This window comes from Panthera uncia, chromosome B1 (assembly GCF_023721935.1).
Source record: "Panthera uncia isolate 11264 chromosome B1, Puncia_PCG_1.0, whole genome shotgun sequence".
Taxonomy (NCBI): Eukaryota; Metazoa; Chordata; class Mammalia; order Carnivora; family Felidae; genus Panthera; species Panthera uncia.
Window position 1 is genome coordinate 86,878,865 of NC_064811.1, and position 25,781 is coordinate 86,904,645.

Here is a 25,781-nt window from a genome sequence, read left to right on the forward strand (position 1 = left end):
AAGTCAGGTAAATAAATAGGTAATATATTCTGTGAGATTGTAATGCCAGTTATTTATTTATTCTTTTTTCTTCCTTTTAAAATATTAACTGATAATTTAATCTTAAATAACTTCTTAGGATATTGGTACATCTTCATGTTATAGTCTGATACATGAAAAAGTATAACACAATTTTGAATCCTGGTTCGGGTTTTAATTTTTTAAAAAGCAATTAAATAATGAAATATTTTATTGAAGATATAAAAATATATATAACATTAGTCTTATTAACTTAGAGATATTATTGACTTTTCCTGATTTAAAAATGGAAACTGAGACCCAATGAAAAAAAATCAGACATGCTTTAGCTATTTTCTCTAGATCACTGAATTATTTTCCTGATTTGGCATAGTGGTAGTTGACTAAGAGTCAGCTGAGTAAATGCTGCCCCCTAGCTATATCAAAAAAGAATAATGACATTTAGTATTTCAGGTCTTTTCAAATGACCTGCTAGTATCAAAATTACAAACATCAACAGGAAAAACAAAGGCAGGAGGATCATTAACATGATTTTGAAGGGTAGAAAATTACGGCTTAACAGGCTGTAAAAGTATACAAATATAAAAGATTTAAAAGAGGAAGTATTTCTTATAAATAAAAAGATTCTGGATGTATCTTTTGTCAAATGATTTTTTTATTTACAAATTGCATATTGTCTCTCTCCTATTGATATTTTAATTTATATTTTTACTAATTTTATGTATTATAAAAATAACTTATTTTTTATTATTTGCATTATATGTAATATAATAAAATTATTATTGTTATTATAAAAGGAAGTCCCTTCCAGTTGACTTTCTTTCTTTTTTTAATATTTGAAGTTTATTTTTGAGAGAGAGCGAGACAGAGTGTGAGAGGCAGAGGGGCAGAGAGAGAGGGAGACACAGAATCTGAAGCAGGCTCCAGGCTCTGAGCTGTCAGCACAGAGCCCAATGCAGGCCTCGAACTCAGAAACCATGAGATCATGACCTGAGCTGAAGTCAGATGCTTAACTGACTGAGCCACCCAGGCGCCCCTCTAGTTGATTTTCTTAATCTATCTTCTTATTAGCATACTATATTTTCTTTTAATCTCAAGTCAGAAGTATTTTTACATTTAAGTTACCATAAGCCACCACTGTAAAATACATTTTCACTATTAGTTTTATGTCTCACAATGACGCTCTGCTTAAGGGAAATTAATATTTAGCCACTCAAGAAAGAATGCTTGAAAATCAGCAGGTTTTTATTGTTGTTTAGCAGCAGTAGAGACTCTAAAATATTTTCTTGAAACCCTAGACTTTGTGATCTGGTAGTTATATATCTCTTTAAACCTTTAGGATAGCTGTGAAGATTAGTTAATGGATCCAAAACACCTGGCAGAGAACATATCGGACATCAGTATAGGAAACATAATGATCATTATTAAGTCCAGAAGCTTTTGTAATAAAAAAGTATTTCTAACAGCCCAAAAGTCTGGGGTCTTATGAGACTATCTAAAAAAAGATATACACATTATGGAATAAGGAGGGTAGGAGTGGAAGGTAGAGAGAAGAGAACCCTAAGCACTGGGAACTGCGTATGTTTTACAGGTAGACTCAATAAAGATAAGGCTAAAGTATTTACACTCCTGCTGGTTCTCAGAATCAACATTCCTCAATCCCATGAAGCTACTTTTGAGCTCACAAAATTTCAAATATTCTTACATCAATTCTTTTTCTTCTACTTTCCAAATTTTACAGCATCTTATATTTTGTCTATGTCTGACTTACTATTGTCCTCTTAGCTACAGATAGTATAACAAGGCTTGCTACAAAAGAAAATTCTTTAAAGATGCTCCATAAGATTTGTATTGTTCCACTGTGCCACTCATTTTCAAAAGACTATTATCTTTTTCAACAATGAAGAAAAATGATGCCTTATGCTAAATCAGGATAAATTCAGTGGAATGGGAAAGTCAGTGGAATGGGAAAGGGTATCACATAAAAAAAAATATGTAGTAAAAGCAAAAGCAGTACTAAACAACTCTCATTTAACAGTACTCCCCATCTTCTATCTTTTTAGAACTGTGGGCAAATACCTTCTGATACAGAACCTACCTTCATTTCCATAACTACCATTATGACAGAACAAGAGTGAGGAGAAAAAAATTATAAATCTATAAGATAACAGGATTCACAAAACAACTCTTTAGGATATATTAAACAGAAAACAATGTATTCTGATATTTTTGTGAACCAGTAACCTTTATTTTTTTTAAATGTTTATTTATTTTTGAGAGAGAGCACATGGGGGGGGAGGGGCAGAAAGAGAGGGAGACAGAATCCGAAGCAGGGTCTGCACAAAGCCTGAGGTGGGGCTCCAACTCAGGAACCCTGAGATCATGACCTGAGCAAAAGTCGGATGTTTAACCGACTGAACCACCCAGGTGCACCTAATTTCAGATTATTCCAGAAGAACAGAACTTTCTGTGATGAAGGAAATATTCTACAGTTGTTTTAAAAAAAGTTTTGTAAAGCCTCAAATACTTATACCCCCAATATTACATGATAAACATTACTCTTGATATATTTCTGTGTATTTATAACTAAAATTTTAAATATTTATAGCAGAACTGGATATTACACTTGCTATTTTGTGAAGTGTTATATATAATTATACTTAAACTGAAGAAAAAATAGGAGTAAAACAGAACATTTGCTACTTTATTTACCATAAGAGACAATAGTTTCTAAAGATCCAGTTAAAATTGATTAAAAAAGGAACAGGAAAACTTCGGGCTGAAGTATTACCTACTGATTATGTTTTGAAAGATTACAATATTATTACACTTATACTCTCTATCCCTTCTCTGACTTCCAATACCTCAAATTTTATTTTTTAAATTTTTTCATTTTTAAAAAATTTGTTAAATGAAATTAATTGTAAAATTGGAGTCCATACAACACCCAGGGCTCATCCCAACACAATACCTCAAGTTTTATATACTAGTTTATATTATTAAAGTTTACAACATCTAAATTCTATATTGTTACATAACTAACATAGTTGTTAAGTATTAATTCTATATTTAACTGGAGTAACTAGTTCCTTAGGTTCCTAGTTTTATTCAACTCTTTTTTGTTTGGATTTTATCATCTATATTTATTTTCGTTTCTCTAAAAGAAGCTCATGGGGGTTGTACTTCCTAAAATTCTTGGATGCTTAAGAATGCATATGCTCTATACCTAAAACCAATGGAACGTTTTGTGTCAACTATACTAAAATAATTTTGAACAATGCATGTTTGCTACATTTATGTTTGAAGGATAACTTGGTTTTTACCCAATTGCTCAGTCAACTTTTGTTCTCTTGAAATTTTATACACAATTTTCTATAAGTGTTGCTGTGAAATTTTAGCTGAAATTCTCTTTGCAGTATACTGAAGTATACTTATCCTTCTCCACCTTATCCTGTATGATTTCCTGAAAACTATGTTATGTCATTGAGTGGGTTTATACTTTCATTCTAGTTTTCACTATTTTAATAAGATTATTATTAATATAATATTCTCAAATTTTTCTGGGCTTAATCAGTTCACTTTTTATCTCCTTTTGTTAATCTATATTTTTTGAGTTTTTAATTCTCTTCATTGAGCTCATTTTTATTTTATTTTTAAGTTTTTATTTAAGTCTAGTTAACATACAGTGTAATATTAGCTTCAGATGGCTCATTTTAAAAGTGAGATCATGTTGTCTGTTATTTAAGATAAGAGAAGACTTTTTGTTTCTGTTTTTATAAGTGATTCTTTAATTTCTTTTCTCCTTTCTCTTTCTCTCTGTCTTTTCATTAGTTATCTTCAAATGGCTCCAACTTGCTATTAAAGAGTAAGTGTTAGTATGGTGGAGGGGCAGAAGTTAGGGCAGTTCATAACCTCCATCCAAAACTGTTACCTACATTATATCTCATTAGCCCTCAGCAATTCAAACTGTGAGGACTGGTATTTCATTACTTTTAAAGAAGAAAGAATAAAGAGAAAATTTACTTATATTTTAAAAAAATAGATTAAAATTCCTTCTATCTTACAATTATATGAATCTTTTGGATCCTTTTATAAATCTATGACACACTACTGAAATGTCAGTGATCTTATTCTTCTTATATCATGAAATATTTTGTTCTTTTATCAAAGTAGGAACTCATCACTCATCATTTATTCCCAACTATGCTTAAAAAAGACAAAAGCAAAAGAAAACAGAAAAATGATGGAATCACCTAAAAGGATGGTAAAATATTAAAATAAATCATTGCTATTACCATTTTCATTTTTCCTATTGCATCATCCAAAGTATTACATCATGTTTTGAAAACATACAAAATGCATGGAGATAATATCATTATAATTTTTTTTAAGTTTTCAATGAACACAATTGAGAATTCAGAATTTCTCATTTTCCACCATTACAAAGAGAAAAAAAAAACTGATAGAGAGGATAATGTTTCACAATTATTAGACCAATCAGAAGATTTGTAGTAGTATTAGAGACTCTAGTGAAATGGTAACACTGGCTATATAGTGAAATTTCAAACTGTGAGTGCTCAGATGATGATATCTTAGATGAATTTTCTCAAACACAGGAATCAGAGTAAACAATACATTAGCCTTTCAGTGAAAAGGACCTCATTATACAATATTCTGCAACATAAATATGGATCATTCTATTTTGCTAAAAAGATATGTGAGAGCAATATTTAATTTTTAAAATATTTCTGCACCAAAATTTCATACAACTTGAGTGGGTAAATGCTGAAGATAGAGATGTGTTTACAAAATGATGGGAAGGAAAAATAATTAGAAAAAAATCATTACATTTATCAATCTAATTTGTGTTCATAATATCTAAAATGAAAATATTTTGCAATTATTAAAAAATATAACTGTTCTCCAACAAAGTTAGAGGCCTATGTTTTGTTTTCATAATTGTGTTTTAGTTATATTACTATGTTTTGCAAGTAATCCATGATTGTGTTTTAAACATGCAGGTATGAGAAGAACCAGAAATAAGCTAGAATCTACTAGATTCTATATATTTTTTTGCTATGTCTTTATTCCACTCCTATAGATTATTACAAAATGACTTAAACATATAAAAATAATGAAAAAGGTCCATTGGACTCAGATGGTGACTGGTTTTCTTTCCCTTCTACACAAAAGGTTATATTAGTTATATTACTATGTTTTGCAAGTAATGAATTCCCTAATACTAAAAAAAAAGGAAAGGAGCGCCTGGGTGGCTCAGCCGGTTAAGCATCCGACTTCGGCTCAGGTCATGATCTCACGGTTCGTGAGTTCAAGCCCCGCATCGGGTTCTGTGCTGATGGCTCAGAGCCTGGAGCCTGTTTCGGAATCTGTGTCTCCCTCTCTCTCTGACCCTCCCCTGTTCATGCTCTGTCTCTCTCTGTCTCAAAAATAAATAAACATTAACAAAAAAAAAAATATTAAAAAATAAAAAAATAAATTAAAAAAAAGGAAAAAGCAAATAAAAAAATAAGTATCAAATCTTTCTCTACTTTTCCTTGACTTACAAATATTTAACTGAAAAACCATAAAGTTGAAATTAGCAGTAAAATCAGTTGGACAATTTAATGGTTCTGAGATCCACAGTATCATTTAGGGAAGGATTAGGTACTTTTCAATTCCAGAGTGACTTTCAATTATTTCATTGAGTACTGAAAAACTTTTTAAATTTTTCAAACAAAATTAATTTATCTTCAGTAAAAGACTTTAACACATGTCATGTAGCTCTTTCTGGGAGATAGAAAAACACCTTAAAAATCAAGCAAATGAAAAAGGTTAATATTCAAAGTGGTGAGTGGCAATCTCATCAAGACAGATGAACAAGAAAGTCTTTTTTTTTTTTTTAATGTTTTTAATGTTTATTTATTTCTGAGATAGACAGAGCACGAGCAGGGGAGGAGCAGAGAGAGAATGACACACAGAATCCAAAGCAGGCTCCAGGCTCTGAGATGTCAGCACAGAGCCCCACGTGGGGCTTGAACTCACTAGAGGTGAGATCATGGCCTGAGCCCAAGTCGGATGCTTAACCAACTGTCACCCAGGCACCCCCGAACAAGAAAGCATTTATTGTTATTAGTATCATGTTGCCTCTTGCAAAGTATTCACTAACTGATGCAGCAAAATAATATATCTAGTATGCTTTTAATAACATGCTTTTCTAAATGTAAATCATACTAATATAACCAAAGAAATAGGACGTAATCAGGCTCTAACACTAAGTAGAACAAGAACACAAATAATGGCTAACTCCTTAACACTGTGTACCTGAAAGAATACTGAACAGCTTATATGTATCATTTAATCATAATAATGGTCTTTTCCGGTAAGATTTGTTATAATCAACATTAACAGTAATAGGACTGTGGATAAGAAACTAACTTAAGTATTTAGCTAGTAAGTTGAAGAGTCAGGATTAGAACCCTGGCACATTTGACACCAGTGTCTGAGTGCTTTCTCTCTATACCGGTTTTCTCAAATTGTGGTCACAGACCCCTGGGGACCTTCAAGACTCTTCAGGGATCTACATATCCCAAGCTGTTTTCAAAATAATACTAGGGTATTTCTTACTCTTTAATATTTGTGTTAATGGTGCAAAGACACAGGTAGATAAAACTTATTACAAATCAAGGTAGTGGCACTAAAGTGTAATAGTGTAATAGTCATATTATTGTGAAGGATTAAAATTAGTAATTTTAAGTATCTTTTTAAATGTTTCATGAGACAAAATAGGAAGTATGCATAAAACACTTATATTGTGTACTGAAGTGTATGGATTGTCTTGAGAAAAAGCAGTTGGGCAACAGTTTGAGCTGTGAGTCAATGCAAATGCCTTTTTTTTCCCCCCCAAGAATACCATTTTTTCCCCTTGCAAGCATGACATATAAACAACTATTTTTTCTAGGCTTTCATATTAGGCAGATATTTCTCAAAAATAAATGAAGTGAGCCTCTCACTTTAAGAAAATATTCTTGAATATTTTCAGGTGAATATTAGAATTTTAGAAAACTTGTATCTGCCACTGTGAGCCTGGCAGCCTCCCAATATTTAACAATTTTTGGTTGTTGTGAGATCAATGGTTTTATATATATATATATATATAATTTTTTTTTTAATATGAAATTTATTGTCAAATTGGTTTCCATACAACACCTAGTGCTCATCCCAACAGGTGCCCTCTTCAATACCCATCACCCACTTTCCCCATCCTTCTACCCTCCATCAACCCTCAGTTTATTCTAAGAGAAAAAAAAAAAAAAAAGAGAGAGGGAGGGAGCCAAACCATAAGAGACTCTTAGAAACTGAGAGATCAATGGTTATATTAATGAACGTGATTTTTTTTATGTTATATAATGAAATGTTTCATAGTTGAAACATTTATTGAACCAATATTTTAAATGACCAACACATGATATTACAAAATCACGTGTGGGTAAAAAGAGCCACTCAAAGTGCAAGATAGACTGATTGATTTGAATCGAACAGAGTATGCAAAGTTCATTGGTATGGTTTTAGATTGTATATTGCAACTCAGCTTTCAGAAACCACCATGGTCCAAAAAGGCCCTTTGCCAACTACGTGTCTGTGTAAGTCCAAATTTTCTTCATACCCTTCAACCAAAACAATGATTCACAACAGATTGATTTCAAAAGCAGATATGGGACTATAGCTTTCTTCTATTATGTAGAAACTCCAAAAATATAAAATAATACCACTCCATTATTTTTTGGGAAAAAATTATTTTTCAGAAAAATATGCTATTGTGCTTAACATGTAGTAGTTTTGCTGTCATTTTTAAATAAATTAATACATAAACATATATTTTTTAAATGTTAATTTATTTTTGAGAGAGCATGAGTAAGCAGGGGAGGGGCAGAGACAGGGAGTCAGAGGATCCGAAGTAGACTCTGTGCTGACAGCAGAGAGCCCAATGCGGGGCTCAAACTCACTAACCCTGAGATCATGATCTGAGCTGAAGTCAGATGCTTAACCGACTGAGCCACCCGGGCACCCTAATACATAAATATTTTTTAAATGTCTTTAAATATTTATATATGTAACCAACATAGATTAAAAACTCTTTGATATCTTTGTTCCTTAAAGAGGTCTCAAGACCAGAAAGTTTGAAAACCGGTGTATTAACACTATACCTCCTTTCACTTGTCTTTCAACCAGTGTAAGGATACATTAGATTGGCAACAGAGTTGGGGGAGATTCAAGTGAGGATTTACTAAATAGAGAAGCTTGCTGGATATTTAACTTGTGTGTATGTGTTCTTAGCAAGAAGGCACCAAAATATAAATTTATCATTGCCTGTGAAATTAATAAGTCTTTGATTTCTAAGATGTGGGCCATTTCTGAAAGGTAGTTAAGCTCTATTGGGAGAAAGATAGCTCAATAAGCCATTGTATTCAGACTTAATGAATCCAAGGTCAGTAGAATAGGGCTAAAACTAATATTGTGGACATTATAGCACTAGCCAGACAAAAGGACACAGGCTAGCATTTTGCAGATGGACTAGAGCAGGTCAGTGGGGACTCTTGTTACAGGAAATTCTAAATAAGGTGCACTTCCCTAATTTATCCTGTAACCACATCTTGATAAAATCTAAAAAGCTCATTACCAGCAGTCTCTGCTTTAGATTAGAATTTAAATTTCTTTCTGTAACACTAACAATATGGAGACCCGGAATAAGTGAACAGACAAAACAAATAAACAAATAAATAAATATTTCTAACAATCCTTTTACACTTTATGTTAGTATAAATTCAGTTGGATATAAATTTTGAAAAGGAAGGAGAAAATCAGTAGCTGTATAAGCATCCATTAAGACTGTATAAGCAGTTAAATGACAATGGTTTGGCTAGCATACTTGCTTATCACTGAATTTGTTAGCTTTATCTTTAGCAGTGACAGTAGGTTCAAAAGGCACATATAGGACTGAGATACAGCCCTTATCATTTCTACTAATGGCCACCTGACAACTTTTCATAATTTGCAAGCTGAATGCTATTCATAGTGTTTCAGAAAAAGTTTCCTTAAGAACGAAGAAACATACTTTCCTGTTCTCATTTCAAAGGCTTGGTATATTTTCAGAAGCAGAAACATACACCAAGAAAAAATGATAAAAATCACCCTACCCTGATTTTGCCAAATACACATTACTTACCCTATTTATATGTAAATCACGTAACCACCACGACGTACATAATCTAAGCATCACATCAGTGCACACTATTCCTAACTATTCAAGCTCCAGCAGTGCTCAATATTCAGAGTTCTGTGACCCACAGCAAATGGCAAGAAGCCAGAAATCACAATCTTTTCTGCAATGGGAGCCTGCATTTCAATGACAGAAGATTAATGAGGGCTTCTTTTGATAGGATTAGTTATTGAGCGGGCAACTCAGTTTGGGATATTATTACAAAAGTGCCCACCCTTGCCCTTGATGAACTTCACCTCTATTATTAGAGGTGCAGAAAGTCACCAAAGCAATTATTTTAAAGGTGGAAAACCGAAGACAGTAAGTCAAGGGAAAAAAAAAACCCAAAAAACAAAAATGCTGTACAAACTAATGAAAAATAACTAAAAATTAGTTTGCTAATAGAACTCCATCAATTAATAAAGAAAAATGTTAGAAAAATTCTCCATTTCAATCACACACCTTCCACCACTCTTCACTGTCAACAATCTCTACATTAAAAATATCAAATCTGTTTTCAAAATTAAATTTAAAAACAGTCTTAACATTTTGATGTTATCTACAGACTTGAGAAACAGGCCAACAAAATACAACAAAACAAAGAACAAGATAAGAGATCAAAAAACAATCTTCTGTTAACATCTTAACTTTGTTGAATACCTTTCATTTTGCTTGTTCTCTGAGACAAGAAAATAGTTGCAGAAAAGCAAATTTTCTCCAGGTTAAGCTATATTCTCTTTCCTCATTTCTCTTTGTTTACCCCAGGATTCCCAATAGTGAAAGAACCATGCTTTGGAGGGTGTTTGGAAATATATGCAGAGTCATTTTTCAGAAATACATGCAAGCATTTAATTGTCACCATGATTAGGGGATTACTACAGGCAATCAGTGGCTGGGGGCCAGTGAGGCTCAGCATTTGCCAGGTACTAGATATTCTCATCATACAAGAAACTGTCCCTCATCCCATATGACTTATGAATATCTCCTAAGGTTAATCACAGTACATGTATAAATCCATATTATTTCATTAAAATACTAGTATTAAGGAGTTTTTGTAAGAAATTACACAAAAATGCCCCACTAAGATGGGGTCATAATAAAGAGGGAAGCATAAATCAAAGATATCATATATAAATTATTGAATTATTGAATAATTAACTCAACCCATGTAGCAGTGCATTTAACAAACACCAATGTACTCTCCACTCAGAGTTAAGATATTATTTAACAGATAATAACATTTTGTGACAACTGCTTTGGAAAGTATTAAAATAAAAAAAAATAATACATTATCAGTAGAATGGAAAGCTACTTTGTACCACCATTCCTCAATTCTAATTTTCTCTTTTTTAAATATTATGTTTTATACTTTCTGTAACTTCTGTAAAAATTCCTTCCTAGGTGTAAATAATAAATATGACACTCCATATTTAGGTCTTTTAGTCAATCTAGAACTTATTTTTACATATGGTGTGAGGTCAGCTTTGATTCCCACCTTCCCTCCATATAGTTACCCAATTGTATCAGGTCCATTTATTCAATAATCCATTCTTTTCTAATTGATTTATAGAGGCATCTCTGTCAAAATCTATTTATGGGTGGGTCTGTTTTGTGTTTTCTGTTTTAGTAGTTTATATTAATATCACTGCATTAGTATTCTTTTGGTTAATATGTGCCTGACTTATGTTTTTTATCTCCTTTTTTGACCAATACCCTTAAATTTTTATCTCTTATAAATAGCATATAGATGGATGTTTTAAAATATTTGAACAATTCCTTTATTAGGCAATCTAATTAATTTATATTCTTTCTATGGTCTTTCTATTTTTTACAGGATTGGTTGACTTTTCTTTGCCTCCCCCCAAAATTGGTTTGAAGTTATACATTCTTTTTCTATTCTCTTAGTGATTATCATTAAAATTTTAATATGCATTCTCTACTTCTGCATTTCTTGTGAGTGGAAACACTGGCTGTCCTTTGTTCTGGATTATATTTTCCAAGGCTGTTTTCATACAAACATATTAGAAAATGTATGTATGGTTAGAAAACCAACACAAATATGCTAATGCTCCTGCTGCTTGCTGTGCTATGAGTAACAATGTTCCTTGTCTCTGACCCAGGAGTCTTGAGTTTCTTGCCACCACCCATGAAACAGTACCAGGCTCAGTTATTAGCTTTTACGTAAAGTGAAATCATATCCCAGATATGAAAAGATCACTGACTTAATATATAACGAGTATATTTATTTTCCTCTCCTATAAGGCAAAAACATTATAATACTTTTAAGCTGAGTTCTCACCTGCTCTTATCTTTGATATTATTGTTGGCTAACATTTTATTCCCATCTGGCTAAATTGACTTTATGTATAAATATTAAATAGTCATTGTTTAATTACATTTATAAACTAGTGAAGATTAGATGAGTAGTTTAAATAGGATGGAACGGTGCTTGCACACAGTAAGTACATAATATATGTTCGCATTACTACATTTTAACAATGTTTTTTGCTCACCTTCCTCAGACCATACTCATTTAAAGTTCAATTTTCCTAATTAAAGCAAATATAAATTATATATTCTTTTTTGTGAGTCCTTTCTTAATACTGTCTATATTTATAGTATGTCTAAAACTTTCATCAGGCTTTCTTTGTAATTCCATACATATTTTTCTGCATAAATGTTTTTTGTCAATCTACAACACTGCCTGAACCAATGTCATTTTCTGCTTACTACTGAGCACAATTAGGTGCTTTCAAGAGAGGTCTTTGAAAATAATTATCCCTTCTTTTAGTCTGTGTCTTAACAATTAGTATTTTTTCCCTCAAATATTACCAACTCAGCAGTCAGCTCTTCTATAATTTCTTCATCTCCAGCCATAATATTTAATGTAGTTTTGTCTTATATCTCCCAAACGTGAAACAAGAAATGTGGGGTTATATAAAATGAATACTTAATATGATACTATGTATACTGGTTAATTTTTTATAAGGTCTTTTATCTCCATATAATTATAGGGCTTGTCCTTATTTTGTCTATTTTATAATTTGTATATGTTCTTTTTTGGAGGACTCATTGAATAAACCATACACTCAAATAAAAGGTATTATTACTCCAGAAACCTAGAAGCAAATGACACCATAAATGTTAAGAATGGCTGCCATAGGCCTGATCACATCACAGACTTATATATAGCACAATACAAAGAGCAATGAACTAGGAGTAAGTATACCTATGTTTTAGTCTCTATTCTCCCAATGGAAGATAAACCAGACTAGGGGCAGAGGCTTGTCAAATGATGTAAGGTAAAATTTTAGTTCTGTGACTAATTAGTTTTGTTATCTTCTCAAACACTGTATTTCTTATCAACTAAATGCTGAAATTATCTGCTTCATTCGCCTTGCAGGTTTGTTTTGAGAATCAAATGAAATAATGTTTACGAAAATATTTTTAAACTTCAAAGCACTCTGCAAGAATTTATACCATAAGTATTATTGTTAACACTTTAAATACATTAGTTCAATGTGCCAATATAAACATTTTTCACCTCTAATCTTAACATCAATATACTGGTCCCTGAATATAAGCCTCAAGGGGAAATGCATGATCAGGAAACAAAGAAAGTTAAGATGGAATAAAGAGATCTCTATCTCAGAAGTTGTTTTTTTTTTTTTTGAGGTTTATAAAAACCTATGATACTCTACTCCAAAAGACTATTAAAAGAGGTTTGATTCCATGTCACACACCACAGATGAGTAATAGGTTAAGCTACACCATGGCTAAACTTTAAGAGTCACTTCTGACTTCTGGGTTGACATGGACTATTAAGAAGCTAATGAAGTAAGCCAAAATCTGGCAAAGCTTCTTAGGTTAATATATGAAGAAAAACACAGAAGCAGCTACTTAAAAACTCACTGAAGTTCAAATTTCCTACTTCTTCAAAAGCAGCCTGAATATCATAAAATCCAAGTGAAAACCCTTACGGCAGTTTAATACAACACTCACACTAAAGGATTTTTCAAGACAACGTGATAGTGCCAAAAAAAAATAAGATACTTTCCCTTTACTTAAAGTGAGAATATGGAAGGTAATCACCGAAACTTTACAACAGAAGGCTGCAATTAGTAGCAGTACTTAGTTTAGACATAAGGACTTCTTATGACAACACAACTTTAAAAACAGTACTCTTCTGTGCTACCAATTTCTGCTTTATTTTTTACCTCATGTTCTATTAATGTACCAAGTACTTACATCTGGAATAAATCCAATCTCATTGAGATGATTGCTCAGCTCTGGATCGTGGAAAGCAATCATCTGAGAGAACACAGTCAGATACTCTGAAATGACAATATAAAACAATCATCATTTTTACACAATACTTCAAAGACACTAAATTCATATAAATTACAGCTTTATTTACATTTTGAATGATATTTAAATTCTCTAGGAAGAAAATATACTTTAATAGGTAATTTTCTGTTTTATTACTTTAATCACTTCCTGCTAATTATTAAACATACCAAAAAGCTATGGCACAACTTATTTTCTGCCTTCTAAACTATCAGTTCATTTCTTGAATCATAGATTATACATAATGTCTTCCTATTAAATTCAACATACATTTTTCTCTAGCAATATTAAATCTGTCTTGATTTATTGTATATTCACGAAGTGAAAGAGATACTTAAATAAGGACCAACACTTAAAAAACATTTTTTTTTTTTAATTTTAGAGGGAGAGAGAGAGAGCATGAGTGGGGTAGAGGGGCAGAGGGAGAGAGAGAGAGAGAGCATGAGTGCAGTAGAGAGGTAGGGGGAGACAGGGAGAATATCAAGCAGGCTCTACAATCAGTGCAGAGTCTGACATGGAACTCCATCCCATGACCCTGGAATCATGACCTGAGCTGAAATCAGGACTCAGATGCTCAACCCACTGAGTCACCAAGGTGCCCCAAGAACAACACTTTATAAGCAATCACGAGTAGAATAAATATGCTTCAAATCTGTTTATATATACAGATATAGGCATTTGTTCCAGTTCTAAATTATTTCCATCTAAGGCTCCATATTTGCCATATTTAGGAATAAGAATTAATAAATGTTAATCAGAACATAGGCACACAGGGGGCACCTGGGTGGCTCAGCAGGTTAACCTTCAGACTCTTCATTTTGGTTCAGGTCGTGATCTTGTGGTTCATGGGAAACAACCCCACATCAGGCTCAGCAGTGACAGTGTAGAGCCTGCTTGGGATTCTCTCCCTCTCTCTGTGCCCCTCCCCCACTCTCTCTCTCTCTCTCTCAAAATAAATAAATAAATATACATAAAAAAACCAGGCACACAGTAGGCAATTAAAAATACTGTTGTTGATTTTAATCCTATTGTAATTCATAAAGTCCAGTTGAAATATAAAGAATATTTCCTTATTTTTTCCATTCTTTCAGCAAATTACTATTTTGTCAATTTACTTACTATGTTTTAACCTAAACAGGATTCTGGCAACGATCAACTCAAGGGCAAGTAAACCATATTTTTACTAAGTAAAAACACAAAATTAACACATATTTTAAGGAGTTCAACTTCTTTCTTCCCCCCTTTTTGAGATTAAAATGACAATAACTCTATAAAATGAGTAGAATGCTGCCTTACTTAAATCTAATGGTTACTGTGAAGATAAATGGTAATAAAAGACTGAATATGAATTATTTTTTCCAGTTAATAACAGAGGGCTGGGGAGATTTCATGACCTACTTAGGATTTTTCTCTAGTTTATGACATAGCCAGGTTCAGAATTTAGGCTTTCAGATACCTCGTGGTATGTTTTTTCTGCTGTGCCAAAAAGGAGCATTATTTCAAAAGAGCACAAAAAATGTGAGTTGTAGGAATATTGGAGAATGTGGTAAGAAAAATTTCAGACTATCTGTATCTTTCTGAAGGAAGACAGACATTCACTACTTCCTAGGGATTCCCCTGGAAATGATATGGAAGATGCTGAGGAATTCAGTATGATGCTGGAATGAGACGTTCGTAATGAGCACACCCAGTGCTCATCCCAACAAGTGCCCTCCTTAATGCCCATCACCCATTTTCCCTCTCCCCCCCCCCCCCCCCCCCCCCCCGTCCACCCTCAGATATCACATGTTTTCACTCATATGTGGATCTTGAGAAACTTAACAGAAGACCATGGGGGAAGGGAAGGAGAAAACAGTAGTTTTTTTAAAAAAAACAAGAACTATATAAAATTGCATTTTAAAACTCTGGTAAATTAATTATCAAAACTGTTTTCCTTTATCAAATAAAGGTCAATACTTGAACCACTAATACTACTATTTCTGAGCACTCCACTATTCAAATCTACACTGTGGGGTACCTGGGTGACTCAGTCAGTTAAGCATCTGACTCTTGATTTCAGCTCAGGTCATGATATCATGTTTTGTGAGTCTGAGTCACTAATTGAGCTCTGCACTAAAAGCATGGAGTTTGCTTGGGATTCTCTCCTTCTCCCTCTTTCTCTCTCTGCCCCTCCCCCACGCATGCTTTCTCTCTCAAAATAAATAAGTAAACATTAAGAACAAAAACCCAGGGGCGCCTGGGTGGCTCAGTCAGTTAGGCGTCCGACTTCGGCCCAGGTCATGATCTCACGTCCGTGAGTTCAAGCCCTGCGTCAGGTTCTGTGCTGACAGTGCAGAGAGCCTGGAGCCTGTTTCAGATTCTGTGTCTCCCTCTCTCTCTCTGACCCTCCCACATTCATGCTCTGTCTCTCTCTGTCTCAAAAATAAATAAACGTTAAAAAAAAAAAAGAACAAAAACCCAAAAAACAAAAAACAAATCTACACTGTCATTAGGTGTCTATAAACATGACTGCTATATGGTGTCACATGATGAAATAAAGTACTTCCCATACCTTAAAAAAAATGACAATAACTCAATGAAAGTTTCCTCTTAACTTCAACTCCTTCCTTCCATAAAGTAGCAGATCGATTTTTCAAACCCATTATTGGGTTAAAATAACCTATAAAAATAATGTCTGATTTTTTTTTTTTTAGTTCTTAAAGTACCGTATTTTTAATATTTCAAGAAATATTACTAAATCCTTGATAATCTGTTAGTATAAGTAGCCTTCCCCTCTCTTCCTCAATTAAAACTTTGCTTCTGCTGGGTATTATATGTAACTGATGAATCATTAAATTCTACTCCTGAAACTAATATTACACTATATAAATAAAAACTTGAAAAAAAAACCCAAAAAACCCCTGCTTCTAATGACCAATTCTAATGAATTTTATAATTATTTACCTGTAATCAATGATACATATTTTACAAAGAGGAGCATCAAGAAGGGCCACAAAGAAAAGATGAGGCAGTGCTGTATTCAATACCATGATAAAGCCAAACTTCAGATCTAATTTGAACTTCTACCCATGGCTTCTAGGTAAAGAATAGGTATTTGATTAATACTTTTCTTGATTTCATGTTTATTCTATACCAATAGCATTCATTCTATCTACACACTGTCTCATCTTTTCCTCTAAGAACAAGAAAGGCATAATTCACATGAGCTTCAAGAGTTACAGATTAAAGTGAAAACTCAGGTCAGACCCCAATACCCCAGGGAACTTCCAGGTTTAACTTTAAATTTTTTTTCTACTTCTAATTAGCAATAGTATGTTTACAGTCTTAGTTTACCCAGAAGCTAGAAGTATGCAATACCAATAATCATAAGCATTCAACAATATGTTCATGAAAGCACACAGCTATTAACTTTTAAAAAGCACATTTCATTAAAGAAATTTTTTAATGTTTATTTTTGAGAGAGAGAGATGGAATATGAGTGGGGGAGGGGCAGAGAGAGAGAGAATCTGAAGCAGGCTTCAGGCTCCCAGCTGTCAGCACAGAGCCTGACACAGGGCTTGAACCTATGAACTGTGAGATCATGACCTGAGCCAAAGTCAGATGCTTAATCGACTGAGCCACCCAGATGCCCCAAGCACATTTCATTTTAAACCAGAAAAACTGTACCTCAAGAAATTCTCCATAGATATGCTCCAGTTTATTAAATATCATTCTTATCTGAACCTGATAAAAGATAATTATTATGTGGTATTACATGGTTAATTAAGGATCAGCTGAAGAAACCTAATCCATCATGAAAACATATTCCTTGCATTCTGCCAAATACCAATAGCTGGATTAATGATATGTGTTACAACTGCATATATATGTATAAAATACAAATATATATGTATTTTTTATAAAATACATACAAATAAATATGTATACATGTTTATATATTATTATGTACTATGTATTATCTCATATAGAAACGAAAGTCATAAGGTTGGCACAAACTGGTTGCTTGGGACAAGTTTTGGAACGAGATATACTATGGTTTGTTACATTTAGAAAAATTTCTTTAAAGGTGGGATATGATAGAACTGATGAAGTCAGCACTATGTGATATTTCAAGTTATTTAAAAAATGCACTTAAGGGGCGCTTGGGTGGCTCAGTCGGTTGGGCGTCCGACTGTGGCTCAGGTCATGATCTCACGATTTGTGGGTTCGAGCCCTGTGTCGGGCTCTGTGCTGACAGCTCAGAGCCTGGAGCCTGCTTTGGATTCTATGTCTCCTTCTATCTCTGTACCTCCCCCACCTGTGCTCTGTCTCTCTCTGTCTCTCAAAAAAAAAAAAAAAAAAAAAAAAAAAAAAAAAAAAAAAAAGCACTTAAAAATTCCCGAGTAAGTTAAAAAAAAAACTGAAGTGCATATGTCCTTTGATTTAGAAATCAACCTCAGAGAATTTAAGGGTAGTACAGAAAAACAGACCAGTAGTCAAAATAAAACAAAGAATTTCAAGGATATTACTGCTGACTCTTATAATGTTCATAAACATTCTAATTGTGATTTCTAATAATGAAGATATACATCTAGAGCCATAATATAACCCCCCTAAATAGTGTTTCCTAACTAATAGGTGATGTATGTAAGGGTAAATGTTATTCTTTAACATGAAAATCAAAATATTTACACAAATTCCCCCTAAACTTCAAGTGAAGATTCATGTTGCACTCCTGCCTAATAAAATTTTTTTTGTGTTTTAATGAAACTTTATACCTTTTATTTTTTGCAGTGACATATTAAATAAAATTCTTTTCCCTTTTAATCCCTCCAAATTAAAAATTATTATACCTTTCCTTTAAAACAGCTTAATTTATTACATACTTTTAAATGACAGTGTAAGGATTTCATATGACAGTATCATATTTTTGTGCAGCTGTTTATAAATAAGTCATGTTTGTTTTCAAAAACAATTTCATAAAATGGATACAGGATGAAATTTCAGAAAGTTTCCACACATGGATATCCTTATTTTTTCCTTTCTAACTAGTCTTTCTTCTTTCATTCTCTTAGCCAGCGTAAGGAAAGAAGAAGGATGATAGGGGACAGATTTAAAGCAAAAGATTTCCTCTGCTCACCTATCAAAAACGACATTCTCAGTTCTGTAACTATTTGTTATTTTCACTGCTCGTTTTACCTTGAAGATGGTTAAGTATAGATAAATTTGCAAAGAGTCATAAAACTCTTGGGTTCATTGGCAGTGAAATAACTTTGACTTCTTTTGAGTGCTGTGAGTCAGAATGTCACCAAATAAATTCATTTGGGCACATTTTAGTTGACAAATTAGATGATCTCCCATTACAAAGTTTGCTACTTGTAAAATTTGGCTTACTGCATAAAGTCACAAGAACAAGTATCAACCTTTATGTGTATAAAGGAAGAGGTTTAAAAAAGGTTAAAAAAAAGAGATAATTTTTAGGGCTACATTTGTCAGCTATTTTTTGCATACGTACCCTGCTCTGCTAAATCTACAAACAAACTCACTTAATGGTTTTCATATTTCTAGTAAAGGTAGAATATTTTCAGTCTCAGAAAAAAAAATCTCTTTAGCCACATGATGCAAGACACTCTTGAAAATGGCAAGGCTGTATACTCAATGTATTTTCTACTATCTCCCGATATCCTATCATTAAAGCCATCCACGACAAAGATGTACATTCAACCCAAAATAAGAAATGCACCATTTTCCTAAATGCATAACACTTATACTGTAGTTACATATAAGGAGATTTATATTATACTCCTGTTTTTAGACCGTAACAGACTTTAGTCTATCTTCCTTCCTCCTTCTCTCCCCCAAAACTTATTGAATGTCTATGTGCAGTGTGACCATACATCGAAGTTTACGTGGGAGAGTCCCAGTTGCTGCCTTAGGCTCAGTGTCTGGTGCAGTTTAGTGTACCTTTTAACTATGAAAAATATCCAATTTAGTTATATAACCACTGTGGCTATGTGTTGCACTACATTAAACGTTAGACATTACAGAGAAGAAGATAACATCCTTTCCCCCAAAGGATTTAGGAACATCTTACAGGTAAACAGAATACTGGGGAAATTTTCACCCAGTTTTATTTCCTAAGTTTATATGGCATTTCTGTATTCCTTTCCCTTTCTGATGTGTAGGAACCACATCTTCCAACTGGTCCAAGTATGAATATGCCTTGGTTTTATAAACAGTACAAGAATGTTTAACATCGTGGCAAAATTCCAATGGCTGTTTTGGTGAACAACACAGAGCAGGATAACTTCAAAGAACAGTAAAAGTTTATAGGCCAGTTTTCTGGGTTATTCCCTTCTTAAATGCAAAATGACATTAAAGTATAGTTAGGTTTTCCACAAAGGATGAGTTCCCATTCTTAATGATTAAATGGCTGCCTCTCTTCACTGGACTCAAGCTGCCTTTTTTTCTCTTCAATAGCCTACATTATGTCTTTCCTGTGAGTTATAAGCCTGTTTTCCAATATCTCTGAAACTCAAACCAATCTATCCCTTTCAGATCCCTCCACCTTTTTCAATCCAACTGGTACTCTAAGGTTCTGAATCTAAGAGAAATTTTAGTAATCTTTAGTTAGAGGTCCAACCCTGAGTTGTTTAACCACTATTTTATTTTTAAAATCCTGTGTTGATACTTTATAACTCAATAGTAACACCACTGCGGATAATCTGATAGTGCCAAAAAAAAGTATGTCCCATTAGGCTAGAAGTAATTAAATTTTTAACCTTTTTAAAAATGTCTAGAGGTAACACGTTATAGGACACATCATATGGTATACAATTAAGGAAAACAGGATGTCTTGACTAGATAACTTTTCTCTCTTCTTTAAGAGACAAAGCATTTTAGACTGTGATGAGTATGTAAATACTATATTTTATTAGAAATTTTTAAATAAAAATATTTCAAGTTCTATTAGTATATAATTATAGAAACAAATATTTTTTCCAAATAACATTTAAAGTTGCTATTGAATATAGAAACTTCTGGTTTCTGTAGGGGCAATAAAATGACTAAATGAATATGCAATTCTACAATTAGCTTTTGAATTGATTGGCTTTACATGATCTAAGGCTTTTCCAAAACTTGTGGGGAAAAAAGTGTTCATGTGTTACTTATGCCAATCAAAAATCAATGTTAATTTGAAGTTTAAAGCTTAAAATACCATCTAACAAAAGGGGAGGAGAGGACAAACCAAGAAGGAAAACACTAAAATGAGAGCTGGGTATTTCTAATTCCAAGCCTAAAATAAACATTTGGAAGAAAAATAAAGCATTGTTCTTCCATAAAATTTAGTAACCAATAATCAGTATACTGTTTCAGCTCCTTCTTTAGCTCTCTTTTGGAATTCAGGCATCAAATTTGACTACTCACTGTTTTTTCAACCCATTTTGGAACTTTTTACTGCAGTTCTCTTACATGTTCTCTGTCTTAAGAATATCTTTCTCCCAGGCTGCCTAGGTGGCTCAGTTAAGCATCCAACTTTGGCTCAGGTCATGATCTCTCAGCTTGTGGGTTCAAGCCCCGCGTCAGCTCTGTGCTGACAGCTCAGAGCCTGGAGCCTCCTTCAGATTCTGTGTGTGCCTGTCTCTGCCTCTCCCCCACTCACGCTCACATGCTCCCTCTCCCTCCTTCCCTCTCTCCCTCCTTCCCTCCTTCTCTCTCTCTCTCAAAAAAAAAAAGTATTAAAAAAATTAAAGAATATCTATCTCCCTTTTCACCAAGCAAGCTTCTACTCAGATTTCAAATTCATAAATAAATATCCCTCTTTAATGAAACCTTTCTAGACATGCTATCTCTTCCTTTTGCCACTAAAAAGAAGACAGTTTAAAAAAATAAACATACCATAAAATAACCTCCCCAACTTCATCCTCTGTGCTAATATAGTAGTATGTACATTTATTTCATTGACTTATAAGTAGTTATTTTCACATTTATTTCCTATATTGGGCTATGAAATCCCTTGGAAAAGGACTGAATGTTACTAACTCTAAGAACTTCTATTCCTTTAGTAGTGCCTGGCAGAGTCAGTGCAGAACAATTAATTATTGGAACACTAAATTAATTGAGACTGCTTCTTTCTTATGTAACATATATGGTCAATACAAAAAATGAACAAATAAACACCTTGGCTGTTGTTTCCTGGGAAAATATACATGAAACACTTACATAATATTAAAGAACATTTACCATAGCTTTGAAAAACTTTAAAATTAGTTACCAATTCAAGATTTCAAACACAAATTTATAGAAATTATAACAGAAAATTAACACTTACAAAAATAAACCTTAAATAATTGTATAGTCTTTTCATTACAGTATTAAATGTTAAAATACATTACTGATTAATCTAACAAACTAAGGATATTTGGGGCCTTTCTGACTAGTTCCTCCAAATTCATGTTGTGTACACTGTGGTTTCTCCTTATCTTTGTATATGAAACAAGATCTTATTTATTTGTATAATAAGCCTTTTTAGAGTGTATTAAAGAAGTCTACAGTCAAAGTATAAAAACACATCTTTTTCAAGCTGGAAATTCATTATCAATATAAAACACATCCATTCATCTGTATTATGAAATAGTTGCTAGAAAAATGAAACTTTTTAGAGTTAAATCATTTCTGTATTTTGAAACAGGAAGCTATACAGAACCAAAAGAAAACCCAATGTAATAGAAGCTTTCTAATATGGTCCTCTGAGAGCTAGCCAATGCATTTGATAAGTTCTGTTTTAATTGCTTTTTTGATGATTCTCCAAATGCCTTTATCTTTCTTAAAGTACAGGCATCTAGCTATGCACTATGCTTTAACAGAAGCCTGATATATTTGGAAAAGTATTATTTCCAGGCCCTTATATATGAGAGACCAATTAATATTATGGGTTCATGTTAGTTTAAAAAAAAATAACAGCATTATTTCTTACTTATACTTAATTGAAGATTAAGAAATCATGTTTTGTGATATACAAATACTCACCTAAATATTTTCTACCTTTAATCTTTTCAGTTTGTTTTGGTCACAATTTGACAAATTATTTGCATTGTATAGCGTCTGAAATCTCTTAGTATAATTCAAGGTGTTATTAAATCCACTCATTTTGGTATTGCTGGAATCTTAAAGAGTATACTGACAATTCTATAATAAATATCACTGATAAAGGTAATAAGGAAACTATAGATAAGTATGGAACACATCTCAATTAATAAAAGATACGCTCTTACAATACATAACTTCATTAATTCTCAGAAGTTGACATTACATGACTCTTGAAGTTATATGGCTTTACTAACTAATCTAAAAGCAAAAAGCACCTTCCTTTCTATAAAACATACTTGTCTTTGGTTATAGTAGTCATTAGAACAATATTGTAATTCTTTATGGATTTGGTAGAAAGACTAAACCTAATGGTCTCTTAATGGGTTTTAGTGATAGATTATCATCATATTTTATTGGGTCACATTCATAAATTTAATTGAGTATTGGTCCTTTGACGTAAGTATTTTCTCTGTAAAAAAACAAGGAAAGACATTTGCTTACCTTGTATTACATGCGAGTTGTCTTTCAAGAAAAAGTTATACAGGTATTTGGGAATAAAAGCAGACATACATGCATAAGCCAAGGCTAAGAAAGAATAGGCAAAGATATACGGTAAATTAGTTAATGAGGCAAATGATGAGCAGTTACTCAGCACATAATCCTTGAATCTACTATTAAACAAGAGTCATGTTAACAATTGATGGAAACACAAAATTAAGGGTGGGGGAAACCCTCTATCCTTTAAAAATAAAGAAAACATTTTGGACAACAAAAGATAACCACCCTACTAAATTTCAATTTCAAACTAGTGTGGCAATCATCCCACAATAATAAAAACTTTCATTACTTAGAACTTTATAATTTAAAAAAATCTCTAAAAATGATCATTATTAATGAGCTATACCAACTTTAAGATCCTTTATTTTTCTGGATACAAACAAAAGAGTCTGAGAACTTTGGATTTAGGAACTCTAGTCATAAATTATTCTTTCAAAGACAGATCTCTTATTCTAGGATCGATGCATGTGATACTAGACTTTGCTTAACTAAACATAGCAAAATCTCTGGTCTAGATTAATGAATATTGACTTCGAAGAGCAGTGTACTTTAAAAATTATTTTAATAGTGAAATTTTAGTTTTCTGGGATTGTGCTATCTCTATTCCTGAAATCTTTATAAATTCTCATATGAAATAGAATTTGAGAAGATGGAGATTCTGAGATTGAGACTTCTAGAGATTCATATTCTATAGGGTAATGGTCTCTGTATGTGATATCTTTGGGGATTAGAATCAATTAAATTTAACATATTTTTTGAGAATCCTACTATAAAAGAGACATTATAAGAGGGGGGCAGGAAATTAAAAAAAAAACCTACCATTTAAAAAAGCTGCGAACCAAAGAAAGGGTTACTGTATTACTGTATAAATTACTAAAATACAAAACTTACACAAGATAAATTTTCAGAAATACAAAGTACTGTATGGGTTCAAGAGGAAGGATAAGTCTTCATCAAGGAATGACTGAAATGATCAGCTTTGGAGATACAAGAGCACTACTGATTTCTTTACAAACTGCTTAGAAAGTATATATAGACTAAAGCTAATCTCCAAAGAAGTCAAGTTTTTCTCCAAAGTTTCATTAAGTGGTCACCAAAGAAGATGAATTCATAATCAGATTCTCCCTAAATTTCTAGTTACTGCCTGGTAACAACTAAAACTCTAGTAATAAATTAATCCTTTACATCCTCTAAAGTGAGTCTAGCAGATTATGTCAGAAATTTACAGTATCTACCAGGTAAAGAGAGCAAGAACCTTATAACAAAAACAAAAACCTTTCCTGTATGAATAAAATATTTTAGAATAATATGTATAATGATTGTTTAAATGATAAATAGGCTTACCTTCATTATTAAAATTTAAATATAGGAATGGAGCACAAAGCGAATCAAGACCTGATAGGAAGGGGTTGGGGAAAGAATTCAATAAACATAAATCAGTATAAGTGCATATGTACATACCTTATTCAGCTCCCTGAATTACTGCTATGTAGATTAAGCATTATAAGTATTATCCATCCAGAAACAGATTACATCATGGGGTACTGTGAGGAGTAACTGATAATGACTGGTACATAGTAAATGCCCAATACAAATCAGCTATTATTATCAATATTATTAGTTAGAGAGAGACACACAGTGATAGAAAAATGTAAAATTGATATGAGGCTTAGAATACAGTCCCATTTCTGACCCTGTGTGATCTTGGCAATCACTTAATATCTCCAAGCATATTTCCTTATCTTGAAGATGGAGATTTGTCCTACAAGTTTCTCTGGGATGATGAAAAGAATTCTTTTAAAAATTGTGAAGTAAAATACAAACATATTACGTATTTCTTTTATTGATAATACTACTGTTCATATGTTGTCATGCTGAAGGAAGGTACATAAGTCTATAATTGTTAGGAAGATCTGGAACTCTAAAATGGACAGGGCTAGGAAAAATAATAGCTTCATTTTAAGTTCAGTCAGAAATTGAGATATAAAATATAAAAACTACTGTTCATAACAACTTAAAAAATAGAACTGGGAAGGAAGAATGGGTGTGTGATTCATGAATTTATCAATGGCTACAAAAATAATAATGAGAAAAGCTAAAAATCAAGGATATGGAATATTAAGGTTATTTAAAACAGGAGAGATAAATTAAATGAGCAGTTTAGGATGACATCCTGTTCCCTAATATCTAATAACCATGATAACCAAAGTTGTAAATCATTAAATGCCAAGAATATCAACTAGCTCCAAATTATTTATAGTATAATATTATTTCATGATTTGTATAAGCATTAAGAAAAGTATCCCCAAAGATCCCAATAGCACAAAATATTGTTCCTACTCTCCTAATAAACATTATGGCAAATTGTTTCATTAAATATCTTGCATTTAAATAATATCTAGTAGGCATTTAGACAAAGTTTAACAAAAAATTCTCTCAAAAAATAGATCATAGCTTCAGTATCAACTTTCTTCAAAGCCAAGGATACTTTGATATTTTGATTTTTTAAATTGTCAGTTATTCAACATGCTCC

The 25,781-nt window shown here is 32.6% G+C and overlaps 1 protein-coding gene across 2 annotated transcripts in view; it reads right to left on the reverse strand.

The window, feature by feature from the left end:
- TBCK (TBC1 domain containing kinase) overlaps positions 1-25,781 on the reverse strand; it is a 230,316-nt gene that overhangs the window by 95,245 nt on the left and 109,290 nt on the right. For both annotated transcript variants that reach the window (XM_049630974.1, XM_049630972.1), the window contains exons 18-20: positions 24,593-24,643; positions 23,192-23,275; positions 13,523-13,608 (exon numbers count right to left, since the gene is read on the reverse strand). In XM_049630974.1, coding sequence (XP_049486931.1) covers positions 13,523-13,608; positions 23,192-23,275; positions 24,593-24,643 — 221 coding nt within the window. The remainder of the gene's footprint in view (positions 1-13,522; positions 13,609-23,191; positions 23,276-24,592; positions 24,644-25,781) is intronic.